This window comes from Thamnophis elegans, chromosome Z, assembly GCF_009769535.1.
Source record: "Thamnophis elegans isolate rThaEle1 chromosome Z, rThaEle1.pri, whole genome shotgun sequence".
Classification (NCBI taxonomy): Eukaryota; Metazoa; Chordata; class Lepidosauria; order Squamata; family Colubridae; genus Thamnophis; species Thamnophis elegans.
Window position 1 is genome coordinate 112734800 of NC_045558.1, and position 24052 is coordinate 112758851.

Consider the following 24052-nt stretch of genomic DNA (forward strand, 5'->3'; position numbering starts at 1 on the left):
TATTTCTGAAATCTAGTTTCTACTCCAAGATCAGCCTACAAGGATTTAAAAGGAAGTTAGCAGAATTGGAACAATGATCGTTACCATCATTATCTGGATTTCTCCCCCTAGTTATCATAAAGATGGAGAACCTGTCTTCTTCAAATTTGTTGGCCTCAGACTTTCAGATGAGAAATGGTCATGGCTGAAGGAGATTCATACTTTCTTTTATTCCCCATTCTTCCACTAGGAGAATATCTTTTCCTACACACCTAACTTGGGATCTTGCCCCTAAGTTCCTATCATATTAACAGAGTCCACATCTTGTGTAGTAGCAATATTCACATTAAATAGCTGTGTTGTATACAATTCTATTTTGGACACCATGTTACATCTTTTCAGCCTACTTTTCTTTCTTTGGGGGGGGGGGGGGGGAGGAAGGCTCTTTCCCACAATCATACATTGGATGGGCCTGTTCATTTCTGTTCTGTCAAATAGAGAACCATCCTTTTCAGCCAGAAGCCTTATTCACTACTAGCAGTTCTCAACTTCAAGCAACAATGGGAACTGTAAAATCAATTATTAAATGATGCAATCATTAAGCAAAGCATCATGTGACCAACCCCGATTTTATTACTTTTTTGCTGCAGTTGTTAAGTAAATCACAATGGTTGCTAAGCAAGACAATTATGTAACTCTGATTTGTTACCTTTCCTGCTGGTTTCTCCGCTGATTCTTTTGAAAGTTGGCTGGGAAGGTCACCAATGGTGATCATGTGACCATGGAATAGATAACAATCATAGTGTGATGATAGCCAAGTGCCCAAATCATGATCACATGAACTCAGGGATGCTGCAGTGGTTATAAGTGCAAAGTCTGGTTGTCAGTTTTTTTTTCTGTATTGACATAAACTTGAATGGCTACTAAATCTAGCATAAGGATTGCCTTGTATTAGAAAACAGCAAAACACTGGGATTTTTTTTTTCATGACAATTTCAGAATGCTTGATGACTATGCAGTGTAAAGACAAAATTTGGCATAGGATATTCACAAACTACATTACTACTAAGGCTCAAAGAGAAAGATATTAAATCTTTGGATTCTCATATCCTAATCAGCTTTGCCTCTGAACCCAACTTCTTTTTATCCTTTAATATTTTTGTTTGGGCTTGATCCTGAATCAGTGTGTAAGCAAGTAATGTGTCGCAGTTTGTAAGCAAGTAACTCTCAGTAATTCATAAATCACAGTTCTGCAACATTAAACCTGACTTTTATTCATATCTATCAAAAATACAGACAAGCCTTTTCAACACTATAGTGAGGGCCAGCATTGCAAAGATAGTGCATCAAATTAAAGCAAATTAAAGCAAACTGGAAATGATAAATAATAAAAATAGAAGATTCCACAATTTTACTAACTCCCATATGCATTTATGGGATGAGAGTTGGGGACTTGTGAGAGTTAAGAGTTTATCAATATTTTTAAAAGGCAAAATTTCCATCTGCACAAAGTAGATTCCAATGAAAACATCTGGTCATAGCATAAAGGGAAAATCACAAAGCTACCTATATAGAAATATTGAGTTGAAGGACCCATGTCTAGTATTTTTATTCCTGACCTTTTCTCTTGATCTCTGCAGTGTTTCCTAACACAGTGAATTACAAAAAATAAATTGCCACCCCTGAAGTCACAGCAGCAGAACATGTTGGTCCCAACTAGAACTCAGCTTCCAATAACTTGGCTGTCACATAGATGTAACACGTCAGTACACTGTGTTCCTAATCACTAGGTACTTCAAATTAAAAGACATCACCTCCACCCTCAGTCACAATATATCACTGAGTGTGTATGTACACACACACACACACACACACACACACGCACGGACACACACCAGGGAATCAATTTGAACTGAGGTTAAAGCTCCAGATGAGTTGATGGTTAAAGCTCCAATCAGAAATCAGGAGACTGTGAATTCTAGTTCTAGTTTAGGCATGAAAGCTGACCTAGTGATTTTGAACCCGGTCAGTTTTCCTTAGCCCATGATGTCAAGCAAAGGCAGCAAGTCAGTTGATCAATTCTTGTTGAAACCAACAGATCAATATTGATGAGAAAAACAGTCTCTGCATCTGCAGAAAAAAATCTAGCAAGAGAAAAAAAAGAAAATGTATATTCAAAGCATTTTTGTTGATCATACAAAATTTCCATTTCACTGAATTCTTTTGCAATGTACATCTAATGAGTTTGGAAATCTAGTTCAGCATGATGGAAGTTGGGTGCAGACAATGATTCATTCATTATTTGAATTCTTTTGGCTAAAACATCTGGAGGAAGATGCATTTGTGAGCCAGAATATAGGCAAGAATTTCTAAAATCAACTTCCTGCCTGGGCTAATAGAGCCCCTAAATAGGTTGCTAGTCAACTCAGCTTGGTTGTTAAAAAAATGACACTGTAGAATCAAGCCAAGTCTGGGTTGTTTGCTAATTTGGACACTGAACTGTTATATAAACATGAATGCCAGAACATTTATTAGTTCATCTTAAGAAAAAAGGCTTGTAAAGACTATTCAAATGTATGTTATTTTAATCCTTTTTGTGTCTGATACTGTGTTCCTTGTCAGTTACATTTTTATTCATAAAATTCCATTCACCAGTTTATCTTCAAAAGACGCTAGGTGAAGTAGGGATATGCAACATGAATTAAATACATACTGTATATTTAACATGTATCATTTTAAAAAATGACCTCTAACCAGTTTTTATTATCTCCAAATTCTGTGAAAATTAATGTTATGAACATATATGATTTAAACACCTCTAATGCTCTTGGATTTATGATTCCAATGATGTTATCCACATCCTCATCCTACAGTAATTGAACAGTTTTTATGTGCACGATTTAAACTTATCGGAACTACAAGGATCATGTTCAAATTCCCCTATATAGCTGAAAAATATTTTATCAGAATGTATAAAAGAACTTCTGAAATCTCATCTTAAAAAGGTGTTTTCTTCTTTTTTAAATCAATTTTACTAAATTTATAAAAGCGAAACTTTAACAAGCTAGAGAATGCACAACTAAATTTCTGACCCTAGGAACTAGGGTCAGAGAATATACTCCAACTCAGGCATGCAAATACAGATTTAGAAAACTTGTCCATATACTCACTGCCAGCTAACAGAAGTGAGGAAATGAATGTAAAATACATTAATGAACGCAAATGACTAGATCTGTCCAGTCTGTATGGCATCAAGGTATGAGAAAATGCTTACCGTATTTCTTTAACTCATTTAAGAAACTGATCAGCTGCTGGGAATTCACCACCCTGATCATTAATTTGAAAAGAAAATACACAATAACCTGATAAAAGATAGACGTGCCCTACGCATTCAGGCTGGCTTGCAGGTGAAATATGAATCTGGCATGTAAATTCCTCATCTGTGAATTCTGAAAGGATATTTGAACAATAATAATTTTCAGATGGCCTTTCTGTTAGATGAAGTGCATTCACGGAGAAGTGCATTTATACAAAGGGTGATGCAAACATCAGGGCCTATAAGCCAATCTTTCAGTTTTATTCCCCTCCAGAGAAAATGTTACTATATTTTGGAGTGTTCAAAAGTCATGCATCAAACAAGAAAGAAATGGTTTAGAAAAAAGGAAACCAAGCTGAACAATTTATGTAATTTATGTAATAAATTGTCTATGGGGCCTGAATTTTGGTGTATTCTCTGTTTTTTTGTGTATAAATACACATTGAGAAAATATGTGCACTTTTGTGTATACACACACACAATCCTCTGGGTGTATGTATGCATGTATGTATGAATTTATGTATGTACACAAACACACACATGCACAAATTTTCTCAATTGTTAGAATTTGCTGTTCCCTTTGTATAAAATGTAAAGTTACTCTGACCCCAAAATAGGATACAGGAAATGAGCTTTAGTTCCTGTTTCCAACATCAGTGAATAATGTGGAACAGAAATCCCAAATGACAAGAGTTTGATTGCTATACCAGACTGGGAAAGAAGGCACAAATTATCCTGATCTGCTTTGCAGCCACACTTTGTTTTCTAAGCAGAAATCATGTTAATAGTAACTACTGCTTAGGACCTGGAATGCCTTGTTTTAACTGCAGTCTGTTTCTGAAACTCTGTGTTTTCTTTGTTCAAAAACAACAACATTCCAAAACATGCTATCTTGCCTAACAGCCTGGTACCAAACCAGTAGATACAGTTCTAAAGTTCTTTGATGAACTCTTGTTGAACAGTGTAACCCAACCATGGGCGCCCACCACTCACACTGTAGTCAGTGTTCTCAAAGAGACCAATAGCAGCCTTAGCCACCACGGAGACCTGGGCCACCAGGAATTTGAAGCCCTGTGCACGAGCCTGTGCCTCTAGAAAATGAAGGAGGCTCCGACCCACACCCGAGCGCCTGTACCATCGGCTGACAGCCAAGCGCTTAAGCTCAGCAGTGTGAGACTCTCTATCAAGAGGCTCCAAAGCCACACAGCCACACACATCATCATCATCATAAACAGCCACCCACAGCCCACGATGGTTTGCACTGTAATAGGCATGCAAGTGTTTAAGGTCTGGTGAGCGCCACAGTAGAAGTTTCAAAGCCACTACAGTGAGGAGTACTGGCAGCACAAGGGCCACCACAAAGGAGTTCAGGAAGAAGCGTAGTCCACTGCTTACAACTGCCATCAGTAATAAGGCTAGTGGCCGTGTCAGCACATAAAGTATCAAGCGGTTTTCCGTATCTTTGAATCCATCCTGGTGGGAGAGAAATAGAAGAATATAAAAACTCCTAGAGTTTAGAGGAACCTAAATGCCAGAGGAGTTATTAGGCATACATAACTGTCTTTAACTCTGTCTCAGAGAGCCATCAGATTCTTACCTGGCCCTGTTCAAAATCAGTCAGTGAGCTTTACAAAACAGTAACAATATGAACTCAGATATTCTTGGTTCTATCCTAGCATTCAAAACCGCATGATCATATTGTCACAAATCATTTCCCAATAATTAAAATCTCACCTATTACTTTCATGTTACAAGAAAAAGTCAAAAGCAACAGGCATGATATCTTTTAAGAAAACTTTTATGTTGTTGAATTTTGTAACTAAAAAATTCCAGAAAATATTTTGGACAGATTTGAGACTCTCTAAGATTACACCCAAAAATATAATTAGACTTCTACTATGTCTTGGATAACAGCTGAATCCATGAAACTTCCAGAGCACAAATACAAGTATTATCAACTTGATGGAAGATATCTTCTGGAAAAAAGGTTTATGTGAATCGACATACAGAAACTTCTCAAAAGAAAAGAAGTCCTGATGTAGCTGGATCCACATTTCTCCTCCATCTCACCTTCAGAAGTTCCAAAACAATGGGGGCTTCATCCTCTCTCATTTCCCTGATTAACAGCTGTTCTGGGTCCAAGGTAGGCATATTGTTAGCAACAGACACCTAAAAGGAAAAAAAAGTTCAAATGTTGACTGAAAAATAATTTCAGACTATAGTGAGAGAACTTTTTGCTTAAATGGGGAAATAAATGCTCCGTAATACTCCAAGAGAAGGCAAACTCCAACTTATTCCATAAAAAGGTGCTCAACCATTTCCACCATATAACATAAATATAATTTGGTAAATATACATAAGCAGTTAGGGAAATCTCTTCACCTCTCATAATCATTTCTACTTTACATTCCCCCCCCCCATATTCTCCACATATGTTTAGACTACAGTACAGAGCCTTCTTTAAATTATGAGCAAAATTGTGATATGTATCACTCTGAAAAAGGGTGATGTCTAACAGGAAAAAAGAATTATTGCAAATGGTTTCCGCATAGCCTTGAAGAACTGGCTCGCCGTCAGGCCTGGGGATAAGGATAGTTGCCCCTCCCGAATGATGAATGTATGTTGCCTACCATTTTATTATATGTTTCTATCTTGATGTCTGTATTCCCCTTTCCCGGTTTTATGTGAGCCGCCCTGAGTCCCCTCAGGGAAAAGGGCGGCCTACAAATTCTAATAAAACTCTAAAAAACTCTAAAACTCTATAAAATCAGTCTAACATCACACAGGGCCAAAATCATAGATTGTTGATTACAGCACAATTTAAGCTAAAACACATCGTGGTTTAGCAGGATGCATGAGTCCCTAAAGAATCACTGGTTAGGTCTATGCCACCTGCTCTTCTCCCGTTTTTTTTTTTTTTTTTTCGTTATACAGGGCCCCTTACTTCAAAAGATAAATCTGAAAGGGATTATTGAGAAAATGATGGGTTTTAGAGCATTACATCTACTGCAAATATCGTTTTCCTTAGAGTGAATTCACCAGCAGCTTATCAGATGCATAGGAGCAATAAAGTTTTCCTCGTAAAATTTACAACAGGAAAACTGCAACACCTGTATTTTGCCTAGCCCTCCCTTTCATAAGAGGGCCACCGCAGCCACGCCCCTCCGCAAAAAATAGAAGCACCTTATTTAGCATACTCACTACAGTTAAACCTTTCACGGTTCCCCCTCTGTTCCCAGTGGACTCACCCAGTTTGCAGACTATTGCTGACTTCTCCCCTGCAGAGAGGTGCATGGGATATTCCAATAACTGTTACATTCTCCACTCCTCCTTCCAGAAGGACGGGAGGGGTGGGTAGGAAACAGTCTTGACCCAAAGGTCCGATAATTCAATCTCTCTTTCCAGGCTGAAGGCTTTACTGAATATGCGCATGCGCTACGTTCTTTCTTCTTCGACCCCTATCCCTTCCTACGCAGCCCTTAGTTACTGTTGCTAAGCGGGACCAATGTGGCCTCTCGGGTATGCCAAGACCGTCGAGTTGTAGAGATGTCAGAGAAAATGGATGACTGACACCCCCCTTCCTTTTCTGTTTTGTATAACAACAACAAAAAAAAACTATCGGATGCGTAAATCCTGGCAGACAGGAATTCAACAGATGAATCTATGCACAAATCATGGCAGACAAATTCAACAGGTAAATCTATACATAGAAAAGGATACATTAATTGTTTCCTTCCTGGATGTTATAGCAGTATTAAAAGCACTATTAACCCCGAGGAGCCTATGTTGTTTGCACCTGGAAAGGCTTTGGGATTGACAGGATTTTTCTTTTTGCCTAAACCTTTAAATTACATTCATAAGCTAACAAGCCAGCCTTGGTCTACGTAGAAAGCAGAATTCTTACTACCTACGTGGGAGACTACCATACCAAGAAATCCTAGAACTGCAGATTAGAACAGGGAGGATTTAAAAACAAACAAAAGAACAAAAACATTCTGGGAATGGTGGTGGCAGCCCAATTCCATATCAGGCCAGCAAAGTGCTAGATTCAGTCATATATGTAATCAATAGTTTAGCTTGACTTAAATACATGTTTAAATTCTACCTTGCCCCTGTCTTGGAATATAGCTGGCTAAAAATTTAAATGGTAACCAATTATACAGTAGGTTTATAGAGCCCCAGTTTCAAAAGCTACCAAAGCCACAGAAATTCACTATGTGGCTGCACCAATAATTTTGAGTTCAACCAACCTCTCAGGATTCAGCTGTGGGATAGAACAAAGAGCTTACCCAACTAAGTCACCTTAAGTTCATGGAAGATAGGATAAATAAATATAAACAAAATGTATACTAATTCAAAGTACTGATAGAGGCAGTATTTCATCTGTAAGTTTCTTTGTATCCAGCTGGCTAATGTTAATCTTAAATGAGAGCCTGAAAACAAAATCAGCGCTGTTCTGAAAATATTGTGTGGTTTAAAAGCTGTTGCTGAAAATAAAAGAAAGTTCCCAGTACCAAACCAGTATATAGTTAATTAGTTTGCACTTCATTATATAATATGCATATTACTTGTTGAAAATATTAATTTATTTTCAGTATTCATTATATGTAGTACATAGATGGTCTGAATGCACCCCCCTGTGGTGACAGGAAATAATGAATACATGAAGGCAAACAGTGGTATATTATCATAGGTTTGATGCATTACATTGATGTGCAGCTATTTGTTGTGCCAAAATGCTGAGTAGCAACTATGAGAGCAAAGCTGTGATAAAGAAATCCTTTAGTTAATAAGTTACTACACCTTATGTATACCTATGAAACACTTGTGGCATGTTAATATCACAGGGATATTTAAATACATGCCTAATGCTCCAAAACCTCAAGGCAGAAATTTTGTTTTTAACACTGATTTGGAGATTAAGTACAGGGGGATAGAGGGCTAGTTGTAGAAGTCATCAAAGACTTTTGTTCTTAGAACAGCACATTTTCTAGTTGTCTTCTGTTTAATATCTTTACGAAACCACTAGATATTTTCATTAACTCTTAACAGGAGAATGCAGCTATTGTAATCTTCATTAACTCTAATAGGAGAATGAAGCTATTGTAAACCCTTGTCTGAAGATCAATGCACTCCCATCTGGGATGGTCGTCTTCTCCCATCTCCCATCAAGCATGCAAGTTCAAGAGGGATGCACACAAAGCGGTGAAAGAAGGGTACAGCTGTATAACCAGCCAGATGAGTGAAATTCACCTTGATGATCAATGGGGTACACTGATAGATGTCCCAGCTAGATCACCCCCATATCCCCTTCATAAATCTTGAACCTTGGCCAGCTGAGTCACATGTCCAAAAACCTACTAAGTACCTGAGGCAGAGGAACAGGTTCAATCCTGACAAAATCAAGTGGCTGTGCTTATTTGGGTCCTCTGGTTCTGGACATGTTCCATTAACTTTCAGTGGATTTGCACTTCCCTGTTTGAGCTTGTTGTGCAATCTGTGGGGCCTCTCAGACTGCAACCTTCTGCTCAAAGAGCAGGTAATACCTGTGTCCAAGAGGAACTTTTGCACAGCTGTGTGTTAGTATGCCAGTTATGACCTTTCCTGGACTGGGACACCTTTCATGTCCCACATTAGAGCTTACTATAACATTCTATGTAAGCCTGCTGTTGAAGACCGTCTTATAGTTACAGTTGATCTGGCAGTACAGGTAGTGTTGGTAATGTTGCATTACACTCATATGATCTCCCTGCTTCACAAGCTGCAACAGCAATTCAAGGTACTTGTGATCAGCTTTAAAGTTTGCCTGGTATAATCCAGCAGAGAGGATGTGCTTTGGGCCCTGTCCATTAAAAATGTTTAAGAAACACCACATTAAACAGTCATTTTATGGGAACCAGGAAATATGTCTTCTCTGTTGCAATGCCTGCTCCTGGGAATGATGGTTCTTCAGAATCATGTAGGCTCCGCCATTGTGATATTTAAAAAACCTGTTTACTCTCCTAGGCCAAGGGTGTCAAACTAGCGTCCCGGAGGCTGCATGCTGCATGCATCACACAGAGACTACACCCACTCCAGCTCCATGAAGGGAAAAAACATTCTGAAAAGTCATGTGATGGCAATGTGAAGCCGCAAGTTTTGATACCCGTGTCCTAGGCCTTGGGATATGTTAATTGAGAAGAGAGGTTTTACATTTGTTATGTTTTCCAAACAGCTTTGTATACTCTTTTTATAGTTAGAGTTCTGCTTAGGCCTGTAAATAACTTGAGAAAAAAACTTCTGACCCACTAGATCCCCACAATTGCTTCATATGTAGGCCCTTCCTTGATACCAAAAAAATTTATTCCAAGGGTTGGCAATTCTGAAAGCAAGAAGATATCAATCCGTATCAAAACTCTTTTGCTAATTAATTGGGTAGTGTGTTGATATTATTGTCCTTAATATGATATATTTTTCCAGGTTCTTGTCAGGAATAATAAAGTCTAGGAAATCCCAATGTTCTTAATATACGGTACTTGGTATCAATTCATGAAAAAGTTTCAGCATTGCAGCCCTCATGTGAATGAGCTATCCTCATATGACACGTGATGAAATCCTTTATTTAAGATGTGAGCATAAACCTTAAAAATCCTTAATGTCTAAGGTATGTTTGCTTCTGGATTTGCCTTGCTTTTCTGGTGAAAGAGCTGACCATCTTCTGCCCTGCTGCAATGCACTACCTCCAAAAAACTCTGTTGGCTCTCTCTAGATTTAAAACAAACCTTTAAAAATGACATTTTTCTAAGTATTTTATTTTTAGTTAATTTTAGTACTAATTTTAATGTATGTATCTACTATTACTTGATTTCAGTATTACTTGAGTTTGAATAACAGAATTTGAACTGAATACTTAACTAGATTTTCACAGCTAAGGTGCAAATCAAATAAATCATATTATGACTTGATTTATAAGTCCAGTTACCAAAGCATATTACTTATTCATCTAGCCAAGTTCTGGCTATATATCTCCCAATATTCCTTTGTTAGCTCAACTAGAATTAAATCAATGGCTTGTCAGTACTTTGGACCACAAACTAGCTACATACATTTTAGTCTGCCATGCTATGCAAACCTACTACTGTCTCTTCAGAGATAGGCATTCCACAACTTTCTTCTTCTAGAATATCAAGAGGCTTGATAATCTGTTGAATTGTTCAAGACTGTTACCAAAACCTCATTTCTGTTACTACCTATCTATGCTAAACTTTAATAGTATCTATAGCAAGTATATACTATATCTGAATAAAGTAGCATGGAACTGAGAAAACGAAGAGTAGCACACCTTTTCATCGTTTAAAAAAAGGCCTTGTCAATAGTTGAATGCATAACCTACTTCTCAAGTTGAATGGCAGAAACCCTGAAGAGCCTACCTTGAATTTTCTTATCCCAGTTCATTAACAGATAAAATATTAAAAAATGACTTTAAAAAGTACTGCAGAGCCTTGACCGTTAGGAGAAATATTTAACATTATTACATGATAAATGTGATCCAGCCTACATATGGCGGCACACTAAAAATACAACTGAAAAAGACCAAAGGTGCATCAAAGCAGTCTTTTATTTTCATTCCGGCTCACAAGGATCTTTGATTCTGTTGTGTTTGTTAGCACCAGGAACTAAGGTCCACTCAGGAAGAAATGTACTTCTGCACATGATAAAGGGCTATAATGGAAACAGAAGGAATTAGCCATAAAAGCCATTGTAGTTGTATGATGCAGTCTATAGTAGCTCATATAATTGTCTCCTATAGTATCAAGCAATCTCAAGCCTGAATGTCCTGTTTCCTATTTTACAAAAAGGATTATGCTATTTCACAGCAGTATGGTCCACAGAAAGGAAATTAAGAGATCAGCTGCCCATTAATCACATTCCTGTCTAATAGAATGAGTAGAAGTCCTAGCTACAATTACGCTTTTTTTTTTTTTTTTGCTAGAACAAAATGTTTTAAATATAGGGATGGATTTGAGTAAAAATAAAAGACTGGGCTGGCGCTTTCTCATGTGCAGTATATATTGATGCTGAGAGGGATTATTGTGGCTGCAGGGATAGAAGCAGCAGCGGCAGACCACATAGGATCAGAAGAATAACAAAGGACATGCTTTGGACCAGCAGGCAAGGGTTGAACCCAGATATTTGTTGAGAAAATTTGTCCTGAGGAACTCAAGCAGAACTCACTTGGTGAGCTGACCACCTCAAATACAGTATATGTTTGAAGTAGTCTCATTCCAAATTACCTAATGTAGCCCCATTCTTATTTTTTTAGAAATCAGACTGTTCCTGACCAATACTCCAGTCCTGGTATGTGAGGCAGCTGTTCTCTTAGAAGGTGTGAACAAGTTGCATGTTTGGTATTGTTTGAACAATTTGAATGGAAGACAGTCCTTGGGATGCAACTGGGCTTTGTAAAAGCTGCACCATTTGAGGAGTACTGTTGCTTTCAACAGCAGCTTGACTGTTATCTGGGCTACCTACCTGCAGGGTCGGTACACTCTCCAGTACTTGGAGAGTCTGTTCACCCTGCGCACTGCGGATAATCAACAGATTCTGCCCAGTCCCTGAGCTACCATCAGTGCTATGTAACTGGAGGCCAGACAGTTCCTGCAGAGTCTGGATGTTCTCTACTTCCTGAACACACAAACGGGTTTGTTCTCCACCTGCCCTCCTCAATACTAATACATTTTGAACTCCTTCTTCAGTCTGCAAAGTCTCAATATGCATGTCTTGCACACCCTCAAGGTTCTCAACCTCACTTCCTGGCCCTAGCAGTTCCTCTCCTGGAGAATTCTGTACAACAATCAGGTTCTGGCTTTCTTCTTCCATGTTGGATCCCTGATGGAGGTCCACTTCAGAGAAGTCATGTGAACTAGATAGAGCAGTTCCAATGTCATTCATTTCCTGAGCTGAGCCCAGAGACTGAAGTTGGACACTGGCCATCTCTTCTGAAGGCTGAAGCTGCTGCCCTTCCTGGGAAGACATAAGCCCCTGGATCTGATTTGCACTATCCAACTGCTGGGAAGGAGCAAGGCCTTGGATTTCAACACTGTTCGCAGATTGATTTGACTGAGGCAAATTCTGAATCTGAAGAGAGTTGGCCTGCTGACAAGATGTCAAGGTCTGGATCTGAAGAGAGCTTACTTGTTGGGAAGACTGGAGGTTTTGGAGCTGTAAGGTCCCCACCTGCTGGGAGGATGTTACAGCCTGAAATTGCACAGTATTCATCTTTTGTGAAGGCTGAAGTGTTTGGAAGTGCACTGTGCCAGCTGGTGGATAACTGGACAGACCCTTGATCTGCAGAGTGTTCTGGGATAGAGGCAGACTTTGAATCTGTAGAAGACCAGTCTGTGGAGGGTTAGGAACAGCCTCGATCCGAATTGTGCCAGTTTGCTGGGCAGTAGGCAAGGTCTGAATTTGTAGTGTGCCACTTTGCTGGGAAGTGGAAATGTTTTGGAGTTGCTGAGGCAGAGTTTGAATCTGGATAGTACTTGTTGATTGATTGGGTGGTATATATTGTATCTGCACTGTGCCCGCTTGCTGTTCCGGCAAACCCTGAAGCACCATAACATTCTGTCCATTGGTCTGCAGTCCTGGTGACCTCTGGATTTGTACATTAGGGATAGGCTGCATATTGGCTCCAGTGGTACTGGGAATTAAAATAATATTCTGGTTATTAGATACTGGTGATGGTGGGGGAGGTACTGACACAGACTTCTTTCCCTTACTTTGACGGAGTAGGACAGGTCTGTTTGGAGTAGTGGAAGCACTTGGCACCAGGGTAAAGGTTGCTGAAGCAGCAGGTGTAGTTGTTACCATCTGTGGACTGGGCAAAAGAATGAATTTGGGGGGTGAACTTTGGAGAAGTGGCTGCTGCTGCTGCTGCACACTGGGAATGAGCTGCAAGCCCTGAGCTGTCTGCACTAGCAAGAAACTTTGACTGTCGGAAGCAGCAGCTGGGGATGGGTTGTCACTTAGGTCCACATTCAGAGTAGCCTGCATGTTGGGCACAATTTGTACCTCCTGGGTGGCAGCAGACAAGGCAGCAGTTGTGTGATTGGCTGCCTCACTGCTGTTATGGGTACGCAAGTGACGCTGTAGGTAAGATGCCATGACAAAAGCCTTGCAACAAACTGGGCACTGGAAGGGGCGTTCCCGGGAGTGGGTGCGTCGGTGCAGTGCCAAGTTGGATGAGTGAGTGAATGCCTTGCCACAGTCACGACAGCAATAGGGCCTCTCACCAGTGTGCACCCGCTGATGTTGCCGGAGGTTGGAAGTCTGAGTGAAAGCCTTGCCACAAGTCTGGCAGGCGAAAGGACGTTCCCCTGTATGCAGCTGCTGGTGCCGACGAAGGCATGAGGTATTCTTAAAGGCTTTCCCACAATCCTGGCAGGCATATGGACGCTCTCCAGTATGCTGGCGCAAGTGATATTGGTAATGAGAGGCCCATTTGAATGCCATGCCGCAGGTGGGACAGGTGAAGGCACGCAGCCCTGTATGCACCCGCTGGTGAATGCGCAGTAGCGATGAGCGCTTGAAGGCCTTCTCGCATTCACCACAAGCATAGGGACGCTCACCTGTGTGATCACGGAGGTGATAACGTAGCCCCGAAGAGCCCTTGAATGACTTCCCGCATTCTCCACACACATATGGTCGCTCAGGTGGTGGTGGTGGTGTTGCGGTGGCTGTAGGCACTGGCTCTGCCTGGGCTGGACAGGTCACTTCAGCTTCCTCCAGCCTCTGTTCAGCTGGGGGATGTGAACGCTGGTGGCCCAATAAGCTGGCCAGTGCAGGGAAGGAGCGTTCACACACCACACAAGTGTAAGTGCGATCTGATGAATGTTGGCTCTGCTGATGCCTTGCTAAACCTGTCGCGCTCTTGAAAGTCTTACCACATACTGTGCAAGATACTGAAGGGGTAGGAGATATTACAGGTGCCGTCTCCTCCTGCACTGATGGTGGCATTTCTGGCAGAGGCAATGGCTCTGTTGGGGCCAAATGGGTTTCTTGGTGATTTAGCAGTTGCTCTTGCAAGGAAAAAGTAAGATGGCACATACTACATCGAAATACCATCTCTACCGTGGTGGTTGGCTCCTCCAAGAAGAGTTGTGCTGGAGGTGCAATGTCAGCGTGAGTCTCTAGGTGCTGCTGCAAATAAGTGTCAGATGCAAAATCTTTACCACAAATAACACAGGTGTGAACAGAGCGGGCAGTGTGTGCTGATCGGCAATGCAGTGCTAGATTAGATGAGTGCGTGAAAGCTTTACCACAGTCCTGGCATCGATAGGGTCTCTCACCAGTGTGCACTCGCTGATGCTGTCGTAGGTTTGTGGATTGAGTGAAAGCTTTGCCACAAATAGGGCAGACATAAGGACGCTCACCTGTATGTGTGTGGCGGTGCCGTCGCAAGCTAGAAGAGTTCTTAAAGGCCTTATCACATGCTGGGCAAGGATAGGGGCGTTCTCCAGTATGTTGACGCAGGTGATATTGGTAATGGGAAGACCACTTAAAGGCTTGGCCACAATGAGCACATTTAAAAGCACGCAGACCAGTATGTACACTCTGATGGATCTGAAGCAAGGATGATCGTTTAAAGGCCTTGCCACATTCACCACACTTATATGGTCGCTCACCCGTGTGTCCACGCTGGTGATACAACAAGGCCGATGAACCTTTGAAAGCCTTTGGACATTCTGAGCACTTATAAGGTCGCTCGCCTGTGTGAGTCCGCTGGTGATGGATGAGCCGTGATGACCATTTGAACACCTTGCCACATTCTAAGCATTCATATTGATGATCGCCACTGCCACCACCAGGACCTCCACCTGTTGGGGCCACTGCGGGCACTGCTGCTGCCTGCATCTCTATCTGCTGAGCTCCCACCATTGCCACAGATTTCACCTGCCGGAGAGAATCAGTATTACCTGTTTGTCACAACTGTCACTAACATGTTAGCAAGACTTTTTAGAAAAATATGCCACTAATTGACTTGCAATTCAGTAAGTTGCAAGCAACTATCAAAAAATAGATCGTACATCTGAGATATAAACAAAATCTTCCCTATGTGATCTTCCCCCACTCTATGTACTTTGCCCCAGAACTTAAATAAGGTAAATAAGCAGTACTATGTAAAAGTTTAAGAAAGTGATGTTTTCTATCATCATCTTGCAAGGAAGTCCTCTGCTACTGGCAAAATCCAAGAGCCCAGAAAAGGAGATAAAATATATTCCTAATCCTGGCTGTTATGGAGCAGAGACACATATTAACACTAAGGTTATTTTATCAAACAATTACCTTGTAACAGAGTTGCACCAATGTATACAGCTAAAGCAACAACAGCCTGAGGAGCAGATATTTTCTATCCTCATAATATTCTAAATTTATTACACCGTAACATATTCTAGTAGCCTATTTATGGATTAAAATAATGATAATTTGCATGTAAATTGCGAATCATCTCTGAAACTTGATAGCATGAATTTCTTCATACTATCGAAGTGGTACCTGTGAAGATGGTAAATCACAATTCCTAACATATCTCACTTTAGGTGTGCACGTGTGTGTGTGTGTGTGTGTGTGTGTGTGTGTAAATAAAAATTGGACATTGGTTAAAGATTTTACATTTTCAAGAATCGTATTTTATCCCTGTGTGTGAGAAAGGGAGGGATATATATATATGTGTGTGTGTGTATGTGTCTTGTGTGTGTATCTGTATGTGTATGTATATAATGGTAATTTGCATGTAAATTGCATAAATAATAATCTCTGAAACTTGAATCATCGGGCCAAAATAACATCAACTATGTTTATTATAACAAAAAGAAAAAAGAAAGAAAATGGTATATTCAAATATAATGGATGCAATATTTTAATTGACAATACAATATTAGAACTGAAAGAGGGATCTGGGGGAAGGGAAAGAAAATTGACAAGAAAGAATATTACTGCTCAGACATGAACTCTTGCTCATCTGTAGCAATTGGTAGGCAACTAAAAAGCAGCAAAGGCCTGGCTACTAGTGCTGAGCAGTCTGATAAGTTGGAGGAGTTGAAATGAGGCAAGTCCAGATACTTTACAGCCAGAGTTCAGAATAATCTGAATTTCTTCATGCTATCAAAGCGGTACCTGTGAAGATGGTAAATCACAATTCCTAACATATCTTACTTTAGATGTGTACTTGTGTGTGTATATGTATAAATAAAAATGGGACATTGGTTAAAGATTTTACACTTTCAGGAATCGTATTTTATCTCTGTGTGTAAGACAGGGAGGGATGTGTGTGTATGTGTGTGTGTGTATGTGTGTATATATACATGTATTTATGTGTGTGTATGTATATATGTGTGTGTGTGTGTGTGTGTGTATTTTCTGTCTCACACACAAGAGATAAAATAGGATTCCTAACTAATGTCCCATTTCCCAGCATTCACAAATACTTTAAAAACCAATTGTTACTGAAGCTCAGAAAAAGGGCTACAAGAGGAGTAGAGGGTTATTTTCCCTCTAATTTTTCTCTCCCACCATTTTTGAAATTTTTATAGGCCCCATTTTACTTTAAGCAATGTCCTGCCTCATAACACTGTGAAGAGGACAAGCAATTCTTTTCTCTTCTCCCCCCCCCCCCCCACGTTTTCTGCATCGTCCACCGAAGGGCTCTGAGGGTGCCAAGAATGAGGTGGTGTTGTCAATTGTATTGAAATCCAACTTTAGCAGTTAAGTATATGCCAACTCCAATTTGGAGCCGTCTACAAGTATTGGACTGCAGCCTGCATTCTTCAGCAGGCACCACAATGCATGTTAGGCACTGATGGAAGTTGTAGTCCATCCTAAGGGCGCCAAGTTGGAGAATGGTGGCTCAAAGGTGAATCTCTTGTGAACCGCTAGATAAGAAGGAATTCCACATTGACGTGTTCCTCAATTACAGTCCTTCCTATTGCCTCCAATATTGTAAGATGAAGAAGCATCCTGTAATTAAAATTGCCTTTCCCGTTTCTCCACCCGATCGCCTTGGGAACAAGGCAATATTCTGTCGGAGGGGGGAAAATTCCCTTTTGTGACATGTCCCTTTAAAGAAAGAGCCTTCCCTTTAAGGAACCCAGCTCTGCCGCCCCTCCCCCTTCGCTGCCGTTCGGTCTCGCGACGTCTTTTTTCCCCTTCCCCCTTTGCTGTCCCACTAATGCTCTGAGTTTTCTCCTCACCTGGACCTTTTTTTTCCTTCCCTCGAACCTCGTTGCAATGAGGGGTTGATGGGAGAGCCGCCGCGGGGCTATTGGGGGAGGGGCACCCCCTCCTCCCTCCTAAAAGCCAGGGGCGCGAGACACCCAACCTTTACCTTGCTCACACTAACAGCCCGCGACGCCGGCCAACCCCACCCCTTTGCTCTTCTGCCATTGGCTACTCAGAACATCTTGGGAGTTGTAGTTTAAATACGAGTCTTTCGCCATCTTGGCCATGGGGCACGTGACTGCGAAGTACATATGCTGGAGGCTCAACAGGAAACGCTTTCTGTGCTAGTTCGCTGTCAGGCGACTAACTGTGGTCGAGCCGCAGATTTGGGTGGTCGCGGAAGCCCTAGGGTGTGATAACAATTCGGATATTAAGAACACATCAATGTGCACGGATTCTGCATGTGCATTTGTTTCAGTTGTTAATCTACTCCCAGGACAAAGTGTTTCTACCTTCTGAATGAAGTTTAACATTCACACAATGCACTTTATCAGGTTGAATCATGCAAATACAAACTACATCATTGGTTCCCTGAATCACAACAATGAGTTACTCACAAGTCATATTTGTTTGCTTAAAACATTGTTTGAACCTTTTGGGCACAAGGGACCGGTTCCGTGGAGAGAGGCTTTTCTGTGGACCGAAGGAGGTGTGGTTTTGTGTGCTGCCTGCATTATGCAGACTGGGCTTCGCTTGTTTGCGCAGCCCAGTTGCTGGCATGCTGTGGACCGGTTCTGATCCACTGATTGGGTTTGGAGGACTCCTGTACTACATACAGATAGTCCTTGCCTAACAACCACAATTGAGCCTAAAACCTCTGTTGCTAAGTGATTAAGTATTGCCCATTTTACAATCTTTATTCCACAGCTTTTAATCACTGCAATCATTAAATTAGTGACACAGTTATTAAGTGAATCTGAATTCCCATTGAGTTTGCTACTTTTATTTTACTCTAATTATTACTAAGAGGTGGCTGATGGACTGGAGGGAGGGGCTTTTGCCTTTAATGGATTGATAGCAATAATGGATAAATGCTTAGAATACTATGATAGTTAAATAGGAAAAATAGATAAAGGAAATGTATTAATTTAGTTGTAAGGAATGGAATTAGAATTCAGAATAAATATACTTCTAGTATGCACATATGTATGCAGGCTTTCTGGCTTGTCCATAGTAAATCTAGGCTGAAGCCAATGAAACAAAATCAAAAACATTAAGTTAAATAATATATTATAGAAAAGCTGAGAAACCATTATGAAAGATTTTGTGACTATTGTGCATCAAAAGCGATTCCGTTTTGTACTGAAATCGTTTTTTCTAATTTTGCTCCTCTTTCTGTTGCCCAAATTATTCAATGAGCTTCATTCATGGTTTCTTCCTTTGGATGGGAGAGCCAATTTCCATTTGTGTGTAGTTTTGATAGTAGACAAATAAAATACCAGGCTATTTTCCTTTGACCATGTAAAGAGTATCCCACACCCTACCTTATATCCAATCTGTGTTTCAAAGTTCTTGCCGTATCAATGTCCAGGAATATGCTTATTTGTAATGCACTCTGATATAGATCAGTATGATCATCAGGGTGCTTATTTTGGATACAGAAGCTGAATTAAATGGCAATACCATCTTCCTTTTCTGTTCTGTTTTGTGATATTCTGAGATTGCTTTCAGTCCCATCAACAAGCTCAAACGTCAACATTTTTCTTCTCTGTCCTCTTCAGTCCCTTTTCAGGGCAGAGGGAACATGACCTGGTAACTTGCTGAGTTGTCCTAGCAGTTACATGGCATCCTGGGAGCCAGCCTAAGCTATTAGCTTAGGCTGGAAGAAATCCAGCATGTTCCAGGACTGAGGTGTGAAAGCATCGTTGACAAGAGATTACACAAACACTTTTACTGTTACACAACAGCCTTTTGGCTTTTTTCCTAACTAGTGATCAGAAAGTCAGAATGCCAATTGTGAATATAGACCATCAGAGTTTATATTTCATTACAGATTAGATAATCCCTACTGCTATTTAAAAGTTCTGAACATTGTTATAGTACATGCCAGAATAAACTTTTTTGCCTTCTTAAACTGTTTCTTTTTTTTTAATAAAAGTTTTTTTTATTTTAAATTTTCAAAACAAACACAACACAAAGAATCCTCCTTCTTTACATACTGTAGAAAGTGTACCAGTTGGTTACAAAAAGCTTTCGTACGCCTCACTGCTGTCACAAAATTCGTATTAACTCAAGTATTTTAAATCAGATATTTTTATACATATTATCATCATACCTCCATTTTCATTTAACTATAATTGTTTAAACGTCCTTCAGCATAAAATGTGCCAAGATTTAAAACCTGACCACATACTGGCATTTCATTTGTTATTTCTAATATCCTCCAATAACACTATATCCTTATGGCCTCTTCTGACTAAACATCAATAATATTTAGTAACAAAAATTTCTAATCCTCCTTTCCAAGTCACTGTTTACAATTTACATCCAATTTCCTTATGTTGTACCCATACATATATATACATTGTTATCATTATCCCTCATTCATTTAACTCTATCCATTATAACATTTCCCCCCCCCTAATAATCAAAACTTAGCTAAGTTCAACTTATTTCTTTTTTATTAATCTTTATATATATAACAAAATAATTTCTAATCTTCCTTTCATAGGTACCATTCAATATTCATATCCAATTACTACTTGTCATACCAATACATATGTATACATTATTATCATTATCGGTTGTTTATTTAACCATATATATTGTCACTAAATTTCACGAAATTTAACTAGTTTTACTGTATATACTCGAGTATAAGCCTAGTTTTTCAGCCCACTTTTTGGGCTGAAAAAAGCCGCCTCGGCTTATACTCGAGTCAGTGAAAAATTTGCCCGAAATGGAGGAGAAAAAGGGGCAGGGCCATGCCGCTGGGTGACACTCGTGAATGGCCCAGTGCCCCTGTGAGTTTCCCCTCCCTCTGTGTCAGTTTGCCGCGCAGTGCGCACCGCACCATCCCCCCTCCTCACGTTCTAATGTAATGCAGGGCTGTCTTACGATTCCCCTTCCTCCCCCTCCTGCCGCTCTGCAACGATGTCCCACCTCCTCCTTGTTATGGCAAGCAGCCACATAGCGATGTCCCACCTCCTCTGGTACAGTGATCCAATGATAGGAATCACTGTGCCGTGTGTCATAGGAGGCGGGACATCGCTCCCGCGGCTGCACGGGACATCATCATCACAGCGGGACATCAGCATCATGAGGTGAGTGAAGTATTTCATTGAATACACCGCTAGTTTACTGTTTTTCTTTGAAATAAATATTCAAAAACATTATTGGTATCTATTTTTATTTTTGAAATTTACCGGTAGCTGCTGCATTTCCCACCCTAGGCTTATACTCGAGTCAATAACTTTTCCAGTTTTTTTGTGGTAAAATTAGGTGCCTCGGCTTATATTCGGGTCGGCCTATACTCGAGTATATACGGTAGATTATACACTTTCATCTATCAACCTGTATCTTTCCAGTAGCAAAACAATCTCATGTGTTCTGCCATTTGTGGTATTAGTCCTCTAATCATCTCCTTAATAAAATTTGCATGGACTCCTTTTTGAAACTCATTGCTTATTGAGTCTCTCATGTAATTTCGATGCCGTTCTTCTGTTTCCTTGATTAGCTTATCTTTAATTGTCAGTGGTCTTATCAATGATGTTGCTAATAAAATTTCTCTCTTTAAATCCATAAATTCTTTTGTTTTTTCTTCTTCTATAGCTTGCCATCTGGGGTAGAGTTCCCCTCCATTTAATTCCTCTTTCCGTATTCCACTCTTTCCATTTCCAGACACAAACCAATCACCATAGATATTTGGTTTCTTTGTGGTCATTTTTCTCTTCGGTTTGTTAGGACTCTAACCTCCACTTTTTCCATTTGATAAACATCTCCAACCTCTTCATCATATTTTACTGTTAGATGCTCTAGATTTTCCAACTTCTTCTCCGTCCTCTCAAATGTGTTTGAGAACTTCAAACATTATCTTTTGCAAACATAAAGCTTCTTTCTGCTGTTGAAGTTGTGCCATAATTTCCAGCTGACAAATACTGCTGCTCTGGTTTGAAGGATTTTTACAAGGTTAAACATAAATTCACAGTTAAATCTTCTTTTCACTTTCTCTGGTTAGAGATATAGTTCTATATATATCTCTATATAGAGAGAAAGGACACCTGTGTAAACAGTTCGTCCTTTGGTTCTTATCATTCTCTATAAACAAACTGAGACTTTGAATTGCCAAACCAGACTATTCAGTGAGGAAAGTGAAAGTGCTTTGTTCCCAATACACAAGCCTCAGTCTCCAAGCAGCGGCACTAACTTTCCCTCTGTTGTTAGAATCTCTTTGTTTTCTTCTTTTCTTTTTTTATATTCTAAGTTAAAAAAATAAAAATAAAATTCTTGAGTAAAATAGAGGAGAAAAAGAGGAAAACACACGTAGTAATGAGGAAGGAGAATTTTAGTCCATAGGTTGCAAAAATAATAATAATAAAAAGATACAAGAAAAGTTAATCAATTCATTTTAAAAGGCTTGCATAAATTCCATCCATAAAAATAGGATTTAAGAGCATGATAACACACTGACCAAAACCATTCAAAGCTTAATTTTGCCACTTATTGCTTCTGTTCTCAGATTTAAATTAATTTTAAGGTTTTTGTAAGCAGTCTCTTTTAAAATGGCAAAAATTCCTCACCAGCTGTAAACACTTTCTCTTTCCGTTTCCATTTGGAGCCGTTCCAACTTCATCGCCTTGGGGGCTGTGCTTTTATCACCAGCTAGAAGAACTTGTGGGTCGATTGGGGACTTTGCGGTATTCCTGAGATCAGCAGGATGTATTCTTCCCATTCGCCGACTCAGCGGGACGGTTTAGGTCCAATTGGACCACCCAGCGATAAAAGTTTTGGCAGCAATCTCAGAGCATTGAGATCACATGTCCGTCTCGTAGCGGCGTTGGCTCCTCCCCCCCCCTAAACTGTTTCTATGCATGTTTATTTAGAGTAGGAATTTTAGTCTTGCACATCTAGAATGAATTGAAGAACCAATTATCCAGATTACTTCTGAGTAAATCTGTACAAAATAAAAAGATACACTCACACCTTTCCCTGGAAAACAGATAATTCTTGTAGGTTTTTTTTTTCTGTTGTTTTCTGTGTAAAACAACCGATTTTATTTAGATTTTGCACAAATGGGATGATGTATAGCCCTAGTAAAAAAGCACATTTGGTTTAATTAAATGGAAAATGCTTAAGTGGGAAAAATTGGAATTGTGCAGTCCAGGTCTGTGATTTAGTGATCCTTTGTTTATATGTGATCCAATAAACACCTGCATTAGTGTAAGCATGGCCATCCAACTTTAGGACAATCTGTCATTCTTAATTACTTTTTAGTGACTAGAAAGCTTATGTGAAGCTAAGGATTTGCACAGCTCAGTTGAACTAACTTGCAGATGCTGCTTAGTGATCTTTCAGAGGGTGTTTTTTAAAAGATGTCAAGCATGCTTAGTCTCTGGACAGCTTAACATGCCTCAGTATTCATCAAATTTCAGAAATTTAAATTGTTTTGCAGTACTGTGGAGTGGGGAGAAAAAACAGAAAAGGAGCCTTAACTTTAGATGATAATAATGCCCTCTTATCAAAAGGTATAAGGAGCACAAAGCTTGCCCATTGATCTTGATTTGGGTTAGAGGAGAATTTGTGACAAAATACTATACATTCAATCATAGAATAACGGAGTTGGAAGGGACCTTGAAGGTCTTCTAGTCCAACTCCCTGCTTAGGCAGGAAACCCTACACATCAGACAAATGGTTATCCAACATCATAAAAACTTCCAGTGTTGGAGCATTCACAACTTCTGCAGGCAAGTTGTTCCACTGATTAATTGTTCTGACTATCAGGAAATTTCTCCTTAGTTCTAAATTGCTTCTCTCCTTGATTAGTTTCCACCCATTTCTTCTTGTTCTACCCTCAGGTGCTTTGGAGAATAGTTTGATTCCCTCTTCTTTGTGGCAACCCCTGAGATATTGGAACACTGCTATCATGTTGCCCCTAGTCCTTCTTTTCATTAAACTAGACATACCCAGTTCCTGCAACAATTCTTCATATGTTTTAGCCTCCAGTCCCCTAATCATCTTTGTTGCTCTTCTCTGCACTCTTTCTAGACTCTTCACATCTTTTTTACCTTGTGGCAACCAATATTGAATGCAGTATTCCAAGTGTGGCCTTTCCAAGGCATTATAAAGTTGCATTAACACTTTGTGTGATCTTTATTCAATCCCTCTGTTTATGCAGAAAGACATTGAAAGAGACCTGGCAGATCCATGTTATTTACTATGTGCTTGTTCCAGGATTGTTGACGACAGCTGCACTACTCTGAACAGGATTGGAAATCTAAATCAGATGAAGAATGACATTCCTGGATCTGTGCCAGGATCAGAATTAAAAGTGTTGTGTAGCCA

At 39.9% G+C, this 24052-nt stretch overlaps 2 protein-coding genes across 4 annotated transcripts; both read right to left on the reverse strand.

The window, feature by feature from the left end:
* Nucleotides 1-1233: 1233 nt before the first annotated feature.
* On the reverse strand, nt 1234-8720 carry NAT14 (N-acetyltransferase 14 (putative)). 2 transcript variants are annotated; one of them, XM_032235290.1, is made up of 3 exons: nt 8664-8720; nt 5366-5464; nt 1234-4768 (listed from the first exon to the last, which is right to left on the reverse strand). In XM_032235290.1, the coding sequence occupies exons 2-3, from the start codon at nt 5444-5446 to the stop codon at nt 4226-4228; spliced, it is 624 nt and encodes a 207-aa protein (XP_032091181.1). In that variant the 5' UTR covers nt 5447-5464; nt 8664-8720; the 3' UTR covers nt 1234-4225. The 2 variants fall into 2 exon arrangements, with proteins under 2 accessions (XP_032091181.1, XP_032091180.1); XM_032235289.1 differs by lacking the exon at nt 8664-8720 and adding an exon at nt 6544-6915.
* A 2169-nt stretch (nt 8721-10889) lies between these two features.
* LOC116520850 (zinc finger protein 628-like) lies at nt 10890-17688 on the reverse strand. 2 transcript variants are annotated; one of them, XM_032235263.1, is made up of 2 exons: nt 17658-17688; nt 10890-15226 (listed from the first exon to the last, which is right to left on the reverse strand). In XM_032235263.1, the coding sequence occupies exon 2, from the start codon at nt 15209-15211 to the stop codon at nt 11654-11656; it is 3558 nt and encodes a 1185-aa protein (XP_032091154.1). In that variant the 5' UTR covers nt 15212-15226; nt 17658-17688; the 3' UTR covers nt 10890-11653. The 2 variants fall into 2 exon arrangements, with proteins under 2 accessions (XP_032091154.1, XP_032091153.1); XM_032235262.1 differs by having other exon boundaries at nt 17524-17682.
* Between the last annotated feature and the right edge of the window lie 6364 nt (nt 17689-24052).